An 18288-nucleotide genomic window follows, 5' to 3' on the forward strand; every position below is an offset into this window, starting at 1 on the left:
GGCGTGTCTTCACCCCGAGTCGCCATGGAAACCCCTGCCGACCTCCGAGAAGGGGCGCGCCGTGATGACATCACACCAGGAGTGACACACGACAAACCCGGAAGTGCGTCGGGATCAAGGGATTCCGACACCAAAGCCCCAAGAACCGCTCCAGAACCGAGCTTCAGCCCCGATCCTGCTGCACCGACAGCTTCTTCACATCAGAAGCCGAGAATGGGACAGCCCCAGGGAACCACTGTGCACATGAATACTCAGAGCACCCAGGAAAAGAACAGAAGTTGCCCCCTGGTTACTCCCTCCAAACAGCAGCTCCAGCCCCACTGATGTTCTGATCAGAGGTCGTCTCTTCCTGGGACCTGGCTCTCCTCTGGATGAAGGTAAAGCAAAAGGCTTTGGAATGGGGTGGTTTAGAGGGGGCTGAACTAATTGCTGTGCCTGTGTCTTCACCAACACAAGAGGACTGGCAGGGTGGGGGGAAACAATAATGGCATTCCCAGTAATAAGAGGAAATGGAACTGCCCCAGATAAAGATGTACCTTTTAATTGTTAAATACTTGCAGAATTACGCCAGGTAGCTGCTAAGCATAGGTTAGAATCCTCTGCTGTGACAAATATACTGAGATTCAGGACTGCTAATGAACTGACACCCTGTGATATAAAACAGATTGTGAAATTAATCTGTGTTCTAGTTCAGTACATGATGTTTGAATCTGCCTGGAGAACATATGCAGAGGAACAAGAGTTAAAAAACTCGAGACTATCACACCAAGACTCGTGCTTTGGGGCAGGGGTCCCCCAACTAATGTGAGTGTGCCCCATGGAAAATCCTCAAACCCAAGCATGCTTGAATTCTGCAATATTAAACCAGGCAAAAGAATTAGGGATGAGAGCACTAAATAAGGCTACAAACACGTCTGTGCCAACCCAGAGATATACAAATATAAGACAAAGTCCTTGTGAATTGTACATGCACTTCATAGAACGATTACAAGATGCCCGTGTCCGTGAAAAACAAATTGCTAATGAAGATGCAAGGAGTCATGCATTGTTACAATTAGCACGAGATAATGCAAATGAGGACTGTGGAAAAATTATAAGTGCATTGCCCAAAGAAAATCCATCCTTGGAATAAATGATTAATGCATGTGCCAGGGCTGGGACTGCATCACATAACACGGATATGTTAGCTAATTCTTTTGCAGCTGCAGTAAGGATGAAAGTGAATTGTTTCAATTGTGGACAACCAGGCCATGTAAAAGCGAAGTGTCCCAAGAAACCAACCTCACAAAAGAACACTCAGGGACAGGGTAACGTCAATTTACCCTGTAAACGATGTGGAAAACCTGGACATGAAACTAAGGTATGCAGATCCAGATATCATATTAATGATCAGCTTCTTCAGGAACAGGGAAACTCCAAACCGAGCGCAATGGGGGAATGCGCCCGGACAGAAATGGTTCCTCAACCTCCTGCACAAGCCTTTGTGACCAGCTCCCAGCCAGGACAAGGGGATCAGCCGGCCTGGATGTTTACACCTCAGCCACAGTAACCATAAACTCATTAGAAGTGCAGAGAGTCCCCCCCGAGGCTCAAGGGCCCACAGGGAAAGGACTAAGTGCCCTTCTTTTGGGAAGATCCAGTGCTACATTACAAGGTATCTTTGTGCATCCTGGTTAATAGATGCAGACTTCACAGGACAAATATTTGCCATGGTATCCCCTCGTTCTCCACAACTATCCCTGAAAAAACTAGGATTGCACAAGTTGTTCTTTTTAAGTCTTGTGTCCCCAGTGCAGATGCAAAGGAGCAGAGAGACCAAGGCTTTGGATCAATGGGACAACCAGAGGTGTTTTGGACTCAAATCATAGGTAAAGACAGACCTATCCTAACATGTACTGTTACTGTGCCTAAAGCCAAGCCTTCACAGATGGAGATTAAGGGTTTGGTTGACACCAAATCTGATGTTACTATCATTGCTGCTTACAAATGGCCTCTATCTTGGCCCACTACACTCTCAGGAATTACTATTGCTGGTATTGCAGGGACTACACAAAGTTATCTCAGTGATAATCCTGTGCTGGTCAAAAGTGATAAAGGGCAAACAGCCACAGTGAGGCCATAGATGCTAGCAGGATATATGAGTGTGTGGGGGAAGGATGTGTTGTCAGCATGGGGGGTCCAGGTGGGGACGGGTTTTTAACAGAGGCTGTTGTAATAGAGGGTGAACAGGGTCCCACATTTGCTTTGAAATGGCTGCTCAGCCAGTGTGGGTTCCACAATGGCCCCTACCAGAAGAGAAATTAGGAGCCCTCAACACCCTGGTTCAAGAACAATTGGTTCAAGGGCACATAGAACCATCCATGAGTCCATGGAACAGTCCAATATTTGTCATAAAAAAGAAATCTGGAAAGTGGAGGTTACTCCATGATCTAACAAAAATCAATGCTGTTATGGAAAGCATGGGTGCTTTACAGCCAGGTATGCCATCCCCCACAGTGATACCTGCCTCTTGGGACATCCTGATTGTGGACTTGAAAGACTGTTTCTGTACTCTTCCATTACACCCAGATGATGCCCCAAAGTTTGTTTTTACAGTGCCTTCCATTAACAATGCTGCACCAGGGCAATGTTATCAATGGTGTGTGCTTCCACAGGGCATGAGAATAGTCAGATGATCTGTATGTGGCTCAAGCACTCTCATCAGTGAGAGAGAAATTTCCAGGGCCATATTGCTACCATGATATGGATGATATTTTGGTAGCAACCCAGACAAAAGAGGACCTTTGAGAAATTCAACCAAGCTTACTAAAAACACTGAAAACATTTGGGCTGCAAGTAGCTCCTGAAAAGGTGCAGCAGCAAGCACCATGGAAATATTTGGGACTAAAAATCTTAGATCAGACCGTACAGCCACAGACCATTCAATTTTCAACAAAAATGGAAACCCTAAATGATGCACAGAAACTTTTGGGTTCTATCAACTGGGTGAGATGGTATTTAGAATTAACTGATTCACAATTGGCACCATTATTCAACCTTTTAAAAGGTGATCCAGAACTGACTTCACCAAGAAAGCTGAGTCCAGAGGCAAAAGCTGCTCTTGAAATAGTAGAGCAGGCCATAACAAAGAAACAAGTCCACCAGATATGCCCAGAGGTGTGTGTTACTGTGTTTATTATCATTGTTAAATTTCGTCCAACTGGAATTATCAGGCAGTGGAATTCACACTGGCCTGATCCTCTGCATGTATTTGAATGGATGTTCTCGCCTCATGTGTTGCTTTGAAAGCAAAACCAGTGCGAGACTCCAAGTCAGCAATACAATTTAATAGGAAAAAAAGAGAAAAAATAAAATACATGCAATAATATAAAAGAAACAACCACCAACAGAGTCAGAAATACAACCTGACACCCTGTCAGTCAGGGTGTTGGTAGCAGTCTGATTGAATGGTGGCTGCAGTCCTCCTGGATGACAGATGTGGTTCAGTTGAAGCAGTGCTCCTGTAGAAGTGCAGTTTTCCTCTGAAAATCCAGCGATGATGTGGAAATGGTCCGACTTTCCTCTGGGATCCAGTAGAAAGGTCTGCCCTCGGGTCCCAAACCCCAGTTTTTTATCTAGGTAGGAAAGGCTTGGCTCCTGCACCTGGTTGGGGCATCTCCCAATGGGGTGATGTAATCTTATCAGTCACACAATAGGACTTAATGGCCCATTAACAGAATATATCTTCTGGAGGAAGGATGGGTTGTGAATAGATAACGATGATCATCCCCCTGATCTTATCAGATGGCACATCAGCAGAGGATATCTCCCACAGAGATAAGGATCACCACCCCTCCCACATTTCACCAGATGGTGAGAGAACACACATTTTGGCATTGTACCCCAGGACACACGACAAGCAGCCATCACCGTGGCTGCAGCGTTGGTTGCCGTGGCACCAAAGGAAGGAAGGGCTCTCTGTGGCTGCTGCCGTGGCTCCTGAGTGCATCCACGAGTGTCAGTGCCATTGGAGCCGCCACAGCCCCGGCACCGCTTTGTCCTCGGGACACAACAGCTCTGCATGCAAGTGGCCCTGGGAGCTGATGGCACAAGTGGCTCCTTGGGCTGCTTTCCAGGGAAACTGGAACTGCTGAGGGTTGGCATTGGCACCCAAAGCCAGCCCTGGGTCAGTGCAGTGTCCATGGCAGCAGTGCCCTGCAGTGGCCCAGGGCAGGTGGGGATGATGATCCACCCTCCCAGCTGGCCCAGGGCAGCTCTGCAGTGGTCCTGGTGCTGCCTTGGCACACACTTGAGGAGGGTGTCTGATTTCAATGGGAAAACTTTTCTTTTGGAGCAAACTAAACTGGTTTAGATTGCTCCAAAAATCAGAGGAAAACCCTTCTGTGGCTGTGTGCAGGCAGTTCTCCAAGCAAAGCAGGACCCAGGTGAGTGAGGACAGACAGGATGGGGTTGGGCAATGTGGAGCAAGGTTGTCCACACTGGGTCAGTCCTCAAGGCACAGCTTCTGTGAGCAGGCCAGACCTCCTGAGGGGACACCCTGCATCAATATCAACCACAGAATGCTGCAATCACCTCTGGTCTAAAGAGAAATTTAATAAAATACACCCTTTAAAATAAGAATTCATCTTTATTAGAAGCTCCTTGAAGTATCTCTCCATTAGTATAGTAGGAAACCTTCCTAATGAACTGCACCAGACCAGAGGGAAATCAAGGCAGAGCCATGGTTTGTTAGGATTTGCTTTATCCTAATGAGCCCCGTGGTGCATTTGGTGCTGAGCCCTTGAACCTCAGGGCCTGAGAGGAGATTACACAAACCTTTCCAGGAGTCCAAATCAGAAGAAAAACCCAAAGTGTCTCAAGGCATTAATGGGTCCCACTGAGGTCCATCCCCAACACAGGCTCCTCGTGGACTCCTTGGAGGAGAAAATTGGACACCAGGATTGCACAAAACCCTCTCAGAGACTCAGTGTGGGAAGGAAAATGCAAATTACCCTAAAATACCTTGAGTATCTCAAAGCTTTAATGAGCCCCCCTGAGTGTCAATACAGAGCTCTCAAGGGACTCGTTAAAGTAGATAATTGGAGGTCATGACTGCACAAACCTCTCATGGAGTCGGCATCAAAAAACAATCTGAAGTGCCCTGAAGCATTCATGAGCCCCACTGAGTGTTGTTATTGACTAAGAATCTCAAGGGACTCATTAAAGCAGATAATTGGAGGCCATGATTTCACAAAGCTCTCAGAGACTCCAAGGCAAAAGCAAAACCCAAAGTCCTGTGAAAATCCTGCAGTTCCTGGGAGCATGAAGGAGCCCCCAGGGTCATCCCTGACCAAGGCTCCTGTCCTGCTTTAGGGCAAATTTGGGAGAAAACCTCCAAAGGGCTCCCACCAGGACACAAACCCAAGTGACTTGGCCCCCAGGTGGTTCGGGAAGAAATTTCCTCAGAGAGAAGTGGGAAAAATCTGTTTGTTCAACAGGCAAAGCGCTTCCCAGCACAAAAAAAAAAAAAAAAAAAGGAGCAAACAATACTGAACAACAAAGGCTCTCACCACTCTGAAGAGAGGACAAATTCAGGAATTCTCTTTCCTGTGGTGGCAGCTCGGCTCAGTCTGTTCAGGCCCTGGTGGCCACAGGTGTGAGCTCCTGGTGCTCCCCCGGGTCCCCAATCCAGAGCAGGTTCAAAGAATTCCAGGGGGAAAAAAAGAAAAAAAAACTTTCCAGGGTGTGGCGGGAGCAGAAAACACAAAAGAAAGTTTCTCTGCATCCTCAGAACAAGCTCCTTGGAAAATCATAGCTTAGAGATAAGAAATGGCTTGTGAAATGACGAATACAAAAGGAATTTAGCTTCCCCCCTTTGGAAGACCCTCTTATCCATCTTCAATATTAGTGGTTCATTTTCTTTTAGTATCCATAGGCCAGCTTTGAATGCAAAATCCCTCAGGGATTGGTCAGAGAGTAGAATTCCCTTGGTAATTGGTGCAAATTGTAAAACCCTCAAAAGTTATAAAAACCGCTGTAAAACAATAGCTGTTGGTATATGCTGGATAGGATGCCTTTGAGAGGAATATTAAATTTGTCTTTACAAATGAGTTGTGGATCAGCCTGTAGATAAGGCTAGCACTGAGAGATAAAAGAAACAATGGGATGGATTCCACTGATTGATGAATGGAAAGAGATATTTGCCTTTACAAACAAACTGTAGGGCTGCTGATAAATGAAATTGGATATCGAAAGATGAAAGAAGCAACGGGGGGAAAACTCTGAATTCTGTAAGAATTAAAAATGAAAAGGGAGGGTTATACATTAGAGGGGAATTTCAGGTATCAGGCGTTCCGGGAAGTCTGTGCCTCTCAAGTACCTCAGCAATGGGGAAAGAGAAAATAGGGAAAATAGGATAAAAAGGAGGCTGCGTCCTCCAAAAATTTGAGAGATCCCAGGGGAATGTCCCATGGCCTCTCCCTTTATTTGAATAAAGCAAAAAGGACTCCTCTGTCTCCTTTTTGGACATAAAACCTCTGGTGTTTGTGGATTAATTTTCCTGACATTCAACAACAGCAATGCATTTCATGAAATGCCAACAACTCAGTTGCAATAGAGGGGAGAGGTACAGGAAACAAAGTATAGGGAGAGGGGAAGGAAAGGAAGGGATGGGAGAATAGCTACCAACAGACGAGACGGGCGTCCTCGCGGGTCATCCCATAGACGAGTCCTCGTCCGTGGGGAGATCTCAGGGGTCTTCTCCAGGGGGTCTTCATCAGCGGAGAGATCTCAAAGGGTCTTTTCCAGAGGGTCGCTCTTTTATAGTCCTTCTCCAAAGCGAGTGGCTTCTGGCCAAAAGGTGGGAAGATTTATGGACCATTGTGTGGTGCTGCAGGAGACAGGTACGGACAAGCAGTCCTCAGTTGGTACAACACAACCTCTGGTTGGTGCCACGACAGCACGGTCCAGTGAACACAATACACCAGCACACAGTCACGAGCATCCACCTGGCCAGTCCAGGAAACCATTGTTGGGAGTCACCTGGGTGGGGTCCTCGAGGTCTCCTTGTCACGGTCGGGAGGCAAAAATCGAGGGAATGTCAGACCAACCCTTACACCCTGTCCCAGCTCTGCCACCCGCGGGTGTCCTCGCTCCCAGCCTGGCCCGGCCCCTTTGCCGCTCGTTGCTGCCATCAGCGGCTCTGGCAGGGGTTGAGCTGCACGTGGGGACTCCACAGGGCCGGGAGAGCCCGAGCCGGGGGGATGGACCCGCTCCACTCCGGGCCCCAAGTCCCGGGCACGGCAGCGAAGCGGAGACACAAAACTTCCCGCAGAGCCCAAACCCCAAACCCTGCTTTGGCCAATCCCAGCCTGGAGAACACCCCGAGATCACCCGGGGCTCAGAGATGGGGGACAAGGACACCCCGAGCCCCTCAGAGCCCCAGGGTGGAGGTGGGGGGTGAGGACACCCAGGTCCCCAAACCTGGGGGTGTTTGAGGAGATGCTGCAGGAGCCCCCAGCCCCAGCGGGATCCCCCTGACTTCACACCCCCACATGGCTCCCCCTGAATTTTCATGACCTGTGGTTATTGACTGGGTTTTTCCTGGTTTTCCTTGGTTTCCAGGAAAGGTTTCTGTCCATTTTTGGGTGTAGCCCGTGGGAGGGCTTTGTCTGCCCGAGATGTACCTGAAGGCCCTTCAATAAACACAATTGCTTTTCATTCCCTTAATCTCGTCTGGCCTCTGTTTTCTGGTAGCCCTGGAAAAGGCATCAGGTTAATCCAATGCTGCTTTTTAAAAACCCACTGGCCTATGGAACCTCACGATGCTCTTTGTGTAGGAAGAAGCACTGGAAAGCAACCAGCCCAGCTGTGCCAACTTTTACCAGCTCAGCTGTGACTTTGGGGTTTCCAATCACCAGGGACCACCAAAGAGACCCCCAGGACAGAAGAACACGTGCAGAAAGGGTGAATCGTTAAAACTGATTTGTTCACGGACAAAGACTCTGTAATTAATTAAAGTTACAAAGTGGTTTGTTTATTAAGACACTGACGGGCTGCACAGGGGTTGTCCCCTAGAGATGTGGCAGTCCTGTACAAGGTTCCTTGTCCTCTGTTTATTTCCCAAAGTCTGACATCCCATAGAAATGCATAACCCCAGCACCTCCCATCCCTGCTCTGCATTAAAATGAGAATAATAGTCCATCATGGGTGTGCAATTCCTCTCTTGAATTGGGTCGGTGGTCTCAAACTGGGACAAGTGGTCTTGATGGATGAAGTAAGAAATGTCTTCATCAGGTCTCCATGACCCTCTGGCACAATCCAAGCTGCCCTGCTTGGTGATGTGTAGGAGCCTCGAGTCTGGATGGTCAGGAGTGACAAAGAGATCTCTAAAGCCACGTGTTGGAACTTGGATTTTATTGCCGTGGGTAAAAGGGCCCTGCCTGGAGCTGCCAGCCCCAGCTCAGAGCAGGCCCCCAAGAGCAGGAGGGCAAAAGTAAAAAGAGTAAAGAGAGAGCAAGAAATAAGAGGTAAGAAGTAAAAGTCAGCATCAGGGAGGTAAGAGAGAGAGGTTCCTGTTACAATACAATAAATCTTCCTCTGTGTTGAATATTCTAATTTTCACTCACCAATCTAATGCAAGATACAAATCCTATAGCATTTCCATACAGCCTGTAAGAATCACTACAATTCCATACTGTGTTCCATTTGAACCCTAAAAACTGCTCTTTGGACCCTCTTTACCAAGCTAACAGGGTCTTTCCTGACCCTTGGACCCGTCTGCAAGCAGAGGGGATTGTTCAATCCAGAGGGGATTATTTCCAGCTGGCCATACTAATGTTTTCTAGTTGTTCAGTAACTGAGCTTTGGTGTCTCAGAGATGGCTTTCATTTCCATATTCTCAAAATCTTTTGGAAGGCAATCATATTTCTAAGGTTTTCCATTTTCATCTTCCCCAGCAGTGATGGATTGGTATAAATCCAGGTTAGCCATTCTTCTGCTGGTTGCAATCTGTTCTTATAACAGTTCACTTACTGCATCCTTTTCTAGAAACAAAATTGAAACAACCTCATAATTGGGAACAATACCTCTCTTAGCTCTAGCTTAAGCTTCTAATGATCATTAACCTATCATTGGTTTATTTAACTCACACTTTGATCAATACTGATTGTTTCTAACCTTTAGCTAAAATCTTAACTCTTTAAAACCATGATTCAATAGGGACAGGGAATGGGAACAGGGATTGGGAATGGTGAAATGGGGAAAAACCTTTTTATAACCCACAAAATAAGTTTTAAGAGTAGGTGTGTATTTATTCAGCACTGAGGTGCATGGGGGATAGCTCCTCCAAAAACCTGCACCCCGTGGAGATTGGCACCTCTCCTTTTATTCTCTACAAACTGGGACTACACAACACACCTAACACATTTTCATTTCCTACCCCCTCCTGTCCCAGCTTCCTATTAAAATCAGCTCCAGCCTCTTTGTGACTGCTCTGCCCCTCGTTGGTCGCTCTGGTGGCTGTCTGGGGGTCTTTGGGATGAAGTAAAATCTTCCTCCCAGCTGGACTTTCCACCTCGTCTCATTGTGCATGCCCTCTTTAGTCCTTTGGCCATCCTCCAGACTTGGATCCCAGTTTTCCTGGAGGAATCCCCCTCATCCTGTGCTGCCTTTGTCCTTGCACCCTGTCTGTGCATTCAAACTCTTTATCTCGTCTTGCAGCCTTGCTCTCCTCCTGTCCTTGTAAGCACGGGAAATGTTCAGGCATCCCACAGGGTTTTGTCAGCCCCTCTTTGCTCAAAGCATTTCTTGCTGCTTGATTCTTAACTCTTAATTTCTCTGTCTCAGAAAGGACTGGGAATGAGGACAGGGATGGGGAATGGGCACAGGGATGGGGAATGGAGACATGGACTGGGGATAGGAACATGGAAACAGGACAGGGAATATGAAAATAGCAAATGGAAGAGACTATGGCATGGGGATGAAGAAGATGGGACAGAGATTGGGAATGGGAATAGGGGAACAGGATTGGGAATGGGAATATGGGAACAGGACTGGAAATACAGAAATGGAAATAAGGGTATGGGAATGAGAGCAGGAATACAAGAACGGGAACAGGACAGGGAATATGGGACTGGAAATATGGGAATGGCATTTGGGCAGAGGATATGGGACAGGGAATGAGACTGGGAATGGGATCCAGACTGGGATGGGAGCAGGAATGGGGTGACACAGGAATTACTGGGGGCAAGGGGAGTGACAGTGGGGAGATGGGGATCCTGCACAGGGGCAGGGGGAGCTGAGAGGGGGGGACATGGGGACAGTTCCAGGGCAGGGGGTCCTTGATCAGTTGTCCCAGAACCTCCACCAGGGTCTCCCAGCACAGCTGGAGCTGCTGGGCCTGAGGGGCACAAAGCCCTGAGCAAATCCCAAGTCCCTCTCAGGAACCCCCAAGTCCCTCGAACCCAGCGTCCCCCACATCCCCTGGAGGATCCCCCCATGTCCCCAATCACATCTTAGCTCAACATCTTTATTTTTACCCTGGTTTTTGGGGTTTGGGAAGGAGAAAGAGGAATACAAATAAAATCCAGGCCACGGGGAGCCAGGAGGATGTGGAGCCCCCAGCCAGGTGTGTTCCCAACACGGATCAGCAGCACCAGGGGTCATTGGGGCTCTGCCCACCGGGGATCATCCAGCGTGGATCCTGCCATGGGGGATGGAGCTGGAGCAGAGCACGAAGCTCTTCCCACACTCGGGGCACTCACAGGGCGTCCCTCAGTGGTGACCCCGTTGGTGTTGGGTCAGGCCAGATTTCCTGGAGAATTTCTTCCCGCACTCGGGACACTCGTGGCGCCTCTCCCCGGTGTGGATGCGCCGGTGCCTGACGAGGTTTTCGTTGCGGTTGAAGCCCTTCCCGCAGTCGGGGCAGCGGAAGGGCCTCTCCTCTGTGTGACTGCGACAGTGCAGGAGGAGATTGCCGCTGGTGTGGAACCTCTTGGTGCATTTATCACACTCGTAGGGCCTCTCCCCGCTGTGGATGCGCCGGTGGGTGACGAGGGCACAGTTGTGCTTGAAGCTCTTCCCACAGTCGGGGCAGCCAAAGGGCCTCTCCTCTGTGTGAATGACATAGTGCTGCAGGAGACTGGAGCTGGTGTAAAAGCTCTTCCTGCATTTATCACACTCGTAGGGCTTCTCCCCAGTGTGGCTCCTCTGGTGGACAACCAGGTTGGAGCTCACTATGAAGCTCTTCCCACACTCCCCACACTTGTAGGGTCTCTCCCCGTTGTGGATCCTCTGGTGGACAATGAGGTATGAGCTCCTTCTGAAGCTCTTCCCACACTCCTCACACTCGTGGGGCCTCTCCCCAGTGTGGATGAACCGGTGCCTGACGAGGTGTGGGTTTCTCTTGAAGCCCTTCCCGCAGTCAGGACACTCATAGGGCCTCTCCTCTGTGTGGCTGCCATAGTGCTTGAGGAGACTGGACTTGGTCTGAAACCTCTTCCTGCATTTATCACACTCGTAGGGCCGTTCTTCCATGTGGATCGTCCCATGTTGGATCAGGCGAGATCTCCACCTGAAGCTCTTCCCACATTCCGAGCACTTGTGGGGCTTCTCCCCATCCTGAAGCTGCTCATGGACCCCCAGCTCCGAGCTGTGGTCGCCTCCCCGGCCCAGGCCGGGTCTTTCCTGCTGGGATCCCCGGGATCTGCGTTTGCAGCCCCTCCTGCTGCGGGATCTCCGCGGCTTTTCCTCCCCGTTGCATTCCTGTGCCGTGGAGCCGCTGCAAACGGCCTCTCCCACGAGGTTCTGCCGCGGGGATTTGTCCTCGCTGCTCTCCGGCCTCAGCTCCTTGCCTGGGGCAGGAAGGACAAGCAGAGGATGGGATTTGCCTCCGTGCCACAGGGAAGGGGAAGGAGATCCCCCCAGGTCGGGGGGTTGTCCTGCAGCCGGGGGCCGTGCTGGGCTGGGACATGGAGCAGGACACAGGGGGAAAGGGCCAGGGGCTTCCTCCTCACCTGCCTGGGGCTCCCGGGACATCTTCCTCGTCCTCATGGCCTTCACCTCCTCCTCAGTCACCCGGCCACTGTTTGGGAATGGGAAATCCTGTTTCCCAGAGAAAATCAAGGTGTGAGAGCGTTTGGTTTGGGATTCCTCCTGCCCAAGCCCATCTCTACAAGTCACCAGACATTTTGTATCCATGAAAACCTCCAGACCACCAGGATTCAGCAGAAAAAATCTCCAGACCACAAAGATTTAAAAAACCTCAGAAATACCAGGATTGAGCCCCCACAAGACTTGGATCCATCATGATCCTCCCAAAAAAACCCTCCAGGAGCTCCCCCTCTCTGGTCTCTTCACTTTGGACTTGTGGAAATTCTGCAAGTATTGAGGATTCTCCTCTTTGGGGTCCTCACCCTCTCCAGGCTGGCAGGGGTCCCAGGAATCCCTAGGGTCTCCCCTCTCTGCTCTTCCATCCTTGGGCTTCTGGGGCTGCCCCTTCTCTGTGCTGCCGGGGGTCCCGGTGTTCCCCTTTCCCCTGACTCTGCTCCAGCCTGCGGGGAGCTCCAGGGGCTCCCCCTCCCCAGGGTGTTCCCCTCTCCAGGCTCCATCTGGGGTCTCCTCTCCCTGGGCTGCACAATTCGGTGTCCCAGTGTTCTCCCCTCTCCTGCCCCAACCCCCCCGGCAATAAACAACCTCCCGGGAACCCTCCAAAATCTCCCCAAAGGCCATCTCTGGCTTAGCTCTGGGATCATTCAAGCTCCAAAAATTCACTCCCTCTGGATAAAAACATCTTCTCCCACGGAGCCCCCAGGATATTTGGGCGAGCTCCCCCTCCGCGCTCTCCTGTGAGATTGGGGGGACAATGGCCCAGGGGCGGGGGGGCTGCGGGCACAGCGAGGGCTGGACCGCGTGTTCCCTGCGCTTCCAGTTCCTGCTCCTCCTCCATCCCAGCTCTTCCTCACACTCCTCCTCCTCCTCCTCCTCTTCATCCCTCCAGCCCTCCTCCATCTCGGCCCCACCATCCCCATCGCTCCCGCCCCGTTGCCGGAGCCCTCGCAGCCCGCGGCAGGAGCGGGGATGGAGCCGGGACAGGTCGGGATGGGCAGCGCGGGGCTCTCGGCTGCTCCCACCCGCTGGGGCCGGGGGGAACCCGGCCCGGGGAAAAGGAGAGGGAAACTGGGGGCTGCACATCCAAACTGGGGCTTGCTGGGGACCCTGGGTGGGAAATTCCAGCCCTTGGGGCTCCTCTCGGGGGATCTGGGAGAGGGGATCCCAGGATTGGCATCACTCAGAGTGACTGGGAATCACTGCAAACATGCTGAGGGACAATGGGACCATACTGGATCAGACTGGCAGCAACTGGGACTACACCGAGGGTGACTGGGAGTGCCTGTGAGCAACTGGGATCAGGCTGGAAGCAACTCAGGGCAGCTGGCAGTGACTGGGAACATGCCAGCAGCAACTGGGATACACTGGGAAAGACTGAAACCATAGTGGGGGTAAATGGGAGCAACTGGAAATACACTGGATAAAAATGGGAGCAGCTATGGCCGTGCCAGGCTCATACTGGGATCCTACTGGAACTGGCTGGCATCAGACTGGGACTGACTGCAATAGTACTGCGAGTATCTGAGAGTGACTGGGATTCCTACTGGAATCAAACTGGGAGTGACTGGAAAATTGCTGTTTGTGACTGGAACCATGCTGGAGGTGACTGGGAGTGACAGGGAGTCACTCTGGGCATGACTGGAATAATACTGGGAGTATCTGGGACTGACTGGGATCATACTGGAGGTGACTGGGATTGTAGCAGAAGTGGCTGGGATCATACTGGGAGTGACTGGAACCATACTGGGAGTGACTATGGATCCTACTGGGATCATCCTGGGAGCCACTGGGATTAAAATGGGTGTGAATGGAACCTGACTGGGGGTTACTGGGAGCTACTGGGCCCATGTTGGGAGGCTAATGGGGACACATTCGGAGCAATTGGGATCAACTGGAAGATACTGGAACCATGTTGAGGGAACTGGGATCATACTGGGAGTAAGTGGGACTAGACTTTGGGCAACTGACAGGAACGGGTCATGCTGGAGGCAACTGGGAGTAACTGGGAAAAACTGGGATCATTCTGAGGTAACTAGAACCTTACTGAGCAACTGGGATATACTGGGGGTGTCTGTAACCATACTGGGGGTGTCTGTAACCATACTGGGGGGACTGGAACCACACTGAGAACAGCTGGGGACAACTGGGAGTGAGTGGGACCATGCTGAGAGGGACTGGGACTATCCTAGGGACTACTGGGATCATATGGGAAGGAACTGGGAACAACTGGAAGTATTCTGGCAGCAACTGGGATCATACTGGGATCACATTGAGAGTTACTGAAATCATACTGGGATTGACTGGGAGCAGCTGGAATCATGCTGAAAGGAACTGGGAGGAAGTGAGGATGACTGGGATATACTGGGAGAGACAGGGAGTCACAGGGATCATACTGGAGGCTACTGGGGTCATGCTGGCATTGACAGGGAGCAGCTGGGATCACACTGGGGGCCACTGGCATCATACTGGGAGTGACTGGAATCATACTGGGAATGGCTACAATCATACTGGGATTATAGTGGGTATCAGTGGACCCTGACTGGGGGCTACTGGGAGCTACCAAGCCCATGCTGGGAGCCAACTGCACACACACTGGGAGGAACTGGGAATGACAGGATGCATGCTGGTGACAGCTGGGATGTACTGGGAGTGACTGGGATAATCCTGGGGGCAAAGGAACCACGCTGAGGTAACTGGGAGTGCCTGGGAATGACTACGAGAATGTTCACAGCAACTGGGATATACTGGGAGTGCCTGTGACCGTGTGGGTGGGGACTGGGACCACACTGGGAGCCACTGGGAATGTGCTGGGGAGAACTGGGAGGAAGTGTGAGTGACTGGGGCCCTGCTGGGAGAGACTGGCATCATACTGGGAGTGACTGCGACTATACTAGGGGCAACTGGGAGAACTGGGAATACACTGGACAAAGGCTGGAGGAACTGGCAGCAACTGGGACCGTGCTGGGGGCAAATTGTACCATCATAGGGAACGACTGGGAATGACTGGGTTCATACTGGGAGCAACAGGGATCATGCAGGCAGAGAGGGGAAATGACCAGGATCATACTGGGACTGACTGGGCTCATACTGGGAGCAGCCCCTCCCGGCACCGGGACCCCCGAACCCCTTTCCCGGCCAAGCCGCCCCTCCAGCCCCAGCACCCCCCGCCGGGGTCCCGGCAATCCCAGGGCTCCCCCCCTCTCGGGCTCTCCTGTCTCGGGGCTCCCGCTCGGGGAAGCCGCGGCTCTCCCGGGGCTCCCCCAAACCGGTGTCCCCCCGCCGATCCCGGCACAGCTCGCAGGGCCCGGCCCGGGAAGCCCAACCCCGCATCCCCCAAAAACACCGCCCGGGGACCCCCCGATGTCCCCCCGAGGGGCATCTGCGGCTCGGCTCGGGAGCCCTGCAAGCTCCCGACAGAAAGAACGAACCACGGAACCGCAGATATATTTCGTGGGAGCTCCAAATCCCCCTCCCCATTCAGCAAAACCCCCCGGGATATTTGGGGCGAGCTCCCCCTCCCCGCTCACCTGCGGGATGCGATGCTCGGGGGGCGAAGGAGCCGCGGATACAGCGAGCGGTGAACGCACGTGGCGCTTCCTCTCGCTCTCCTCCTCCTCCTCATCCCTCCTCTTCCTCCTCCTTTGTCCCTCCTCTTCCTCCTCCTCCTCCTCCTCCACCGAATCTCGGGCCGCGAGGGAAGGCGCTGGGTCACCCCCAAACCGAGCTGTGGGGAGCGGAGCTTTTGGGGGAACAATGGGAAAGGGGGGACAGGGGGAAATGGGACCCCCTGAGGGTCCCCCAGTGAACCCCAGGACTCCCAAGCCCCGTCCCAGCCCCCCCAGTTCCCTCCGCAGCCCCGGCTGGGGGTGGGGGGCTCAGCCCAGGACCCGTCGTGGTTCGGGGCTCCCCCGAGGGCAGCGAACCGGAGAGTTCCCGGCTCGGAGGGAATCCTGCCCCTCTTTGAGGGCGTTTAAGGCTCTTCAGGCCCCTTTGAAGAGGAGTTTTTCTCTTTTTAAGGTTTTTTGGGGGGGAATCCCACCACTACAAGGGTGCTTTTTCCTCCTCATTTTGGGGTGTTTGTGTGGCCGCAGCCCCAAAGGCCCCTTTTAAGGGGGGATCATGACGGATTTAGGTGACATTTGTAGCCACTACAAGCCCATGTAAGGAATGTTTTGGCGCCCAGGGTGGATTTTTGGGGTTCTCTCTGCCATCGCAGCTTTAAGGGGCGCCTCTAATCGTGTTCCACTGTAACTCCCCTAAAAACGGCACCACCACTCCCGCTGACTCCGGCAGCGGAGCCCCGGGGAGATTGGGGGTTTGGGGAGGGTTTGGGGGTCCCAGGAGGATTTGGGGGTCCCTGGGTCATGCCGATGATGGCGATGGGGACCCTGTGGTGGGAGAGGGGGGACAGGGTGCCATGGTGATTTTTTGGGGGTTCCCGAGGGGGGTTTTCAGAGGTCCCGATGGGTAAATTTGGGCGATCCCTGGGGTGGAACTGGGGGTCCCAAGGCTGTTTTGGGGTACCTGCTGGTGATGGAGATGGGGACGCCGTGCCAGGTATAAATCTTCTCAAGGTGATTCTGGGGGAGGGTTGGGAGGTCCTATGGGAATTTTGATGTCCTGAGAGGGTTTGAGGGGGGCCCACATGGTGTTTTGCGGTCTTGGAGAGGTTTTGGAGGGTCCCGAGGATGTTTCCGGGATCCCGGGGGATGTTTCCGGGATCCCGGGGGAGGTTTTGGGGGTTCCGGGAGGTTTTGGGGGTTCCGGGAGGTTTTGGGGGTACCTGGGCCATGCCGGTGCCAGAGCTGGGGACCCCGTGCCGGGTATGAACCTTCTCACTGCGCACGGGCAGCGCCAGCGTGTTCAGGGACATCCTGGGGGGACCGGGGGCTTCTCCGCAAATCCCAGGGGACCCCAAATGCTAAGGGACCCCCCTGAACTGCCCTCAGCGCTGGATGTGCTGCAAGCATCGCAGCCCAAACCCTGAGAGCTGGGATGAGTGACAGGAGTGCTTCTCACTGCACAGAACGCCTCAGGCAGAGCCCTCCAGGAGGAAACTTCCATGGTTTTCATCCCTGACACATTTCCACAGCATTCCCGGCAGGTGTGCCCCAGGTAACTTGTGAATTCCTCAGCCTCGATCTCCCCAGTTTCCCAGCACCTCTTGGTGACCTGGGCAGCGCCGTCGGCCACCACGAATGTCCCGGATCCAGCAGGAAGGAGAGGAATTCCCGGCCGTCCTTGCCGAGCCGATGGGATCCGCGGACAGGAGGTCACAGGCGGAAACTTCCCGCAGCAGGGGTTCCCTGTACCCAGGAAAGGGAGCTCCGAGGGTCCCCGGTGTCCCCACTTCCAGCACAGGGCGGGGAAAGCCGGGATGGCTGGGAATAGGGGTCGAGGGTGTCCTCAGTGTTGAGAGGAACGGGGGCTGCTGGGAAGGGCATTAATAGGGGTCCAGGGGGTCTCTGGGTCAAGGAGAAGGGGACTCTGCGGGCTGGGAGAGGCGGGATGGCAGGGAAAGGGGTGCGGGGGTTCTTGGTGCCGGATAAGGGGGTGCAGGGTGGAGCGCATGGCCGAGAATGGGGGTTCGGGGAGATCGAGGCGCCCGGGAATGGGGGTTTAGGGGCCCCTCCGTGCTCCGCAATGAGCGGTCAAAGAGTGCCGGTGCCGGGGGTCCCCCTCACCTCTCGCCGCTCCCCCAGGAGCGCCCCAGCCCCAGCGCTGGAGCCATGGCGCTGCTCCGCTCCGGCCCCGCCCACAGCTCCGGCCCCGCCCCCTCAGCAGCCTCCGGCCCCGCCATTGGCGCCGCTGTTTCCCTGCAGCCAATGGCAGCCCGAGTCTGCAGTGACGTCATCGGTCGCCGGGTAGATCTCGGGCTGGGCAAAGCGAAAGCGAAAGTGCCCGAGGGAGCGCGGGGGAATTCCCGGGAATTCTCCTGGATCCCCTCCTGGGATCCCCCGGGACCCTCCTCGGCCGCGCTCTGCGGGACCCCCGGGCCGAGCTGTGCTGAACTCCCGGGGCCTGCGCTCAAACTCTGCCCGGAACCCGCCGGGCCCTGCCCAAAGCGGGGCAAGCCCCGCGATCCGCGCATCCATTTCGGGCTCCCACGCCCGGCGGGACTGCGAGCCCTGATTCCCGATCTCCTTCTCTTTCTCCTGTTCTCTGCCTTTCCTCTGGCTGATCATCCATCCCAGCGCGGCT

General features: G+C 53.2%; 1 protein-coding gene across 1 annotated transcript; it reads right to left on the reverse strand.

Annotated features, from left to right (window-relative positions):
- Positions 1-7992: 7992 nt before the first annotated feature.
- Positions 7993-17941, reverse strand: LOC106864284 (uncharacterized). Its single transcript, XM_088157685.1, has 5 exons — positions 17772-17941; positions 16871-16961; positions 15615-15947; positions 11994-12081; positions 7993-11831 (listed from the first exon to the last, which is right to left on the reverse strand). Exons 1-5 carry the CDS (start codon positions 17939-17941, stop codon positions 10753-10755), a joined length of 1761 nt encoding a protein of 586 aa, XP_088013811.1. The 3' UTR covers positions 7993-10752.
- Positions 17942-18288: the final 347 nt, after the last annotated feature.

The sequence above is a fragment of the Sturnus vulgaris genome, unplaced genomic scaffold (assembly GCF_052056855.1).
Source record: "Sturnus vulgaris isolate bStuVul1 unplaced genomic scaffold, bStuVul1.hap1 Scaffold_153, whole genome shotgun sequence".
NCBI classification, from domain to species: domain Eukaryota; kingdom Metazoa; phylum Chordata; class Aves; order Passeriformes; family Sturnidae; genus Sturnus; species Sturnus vulgaris.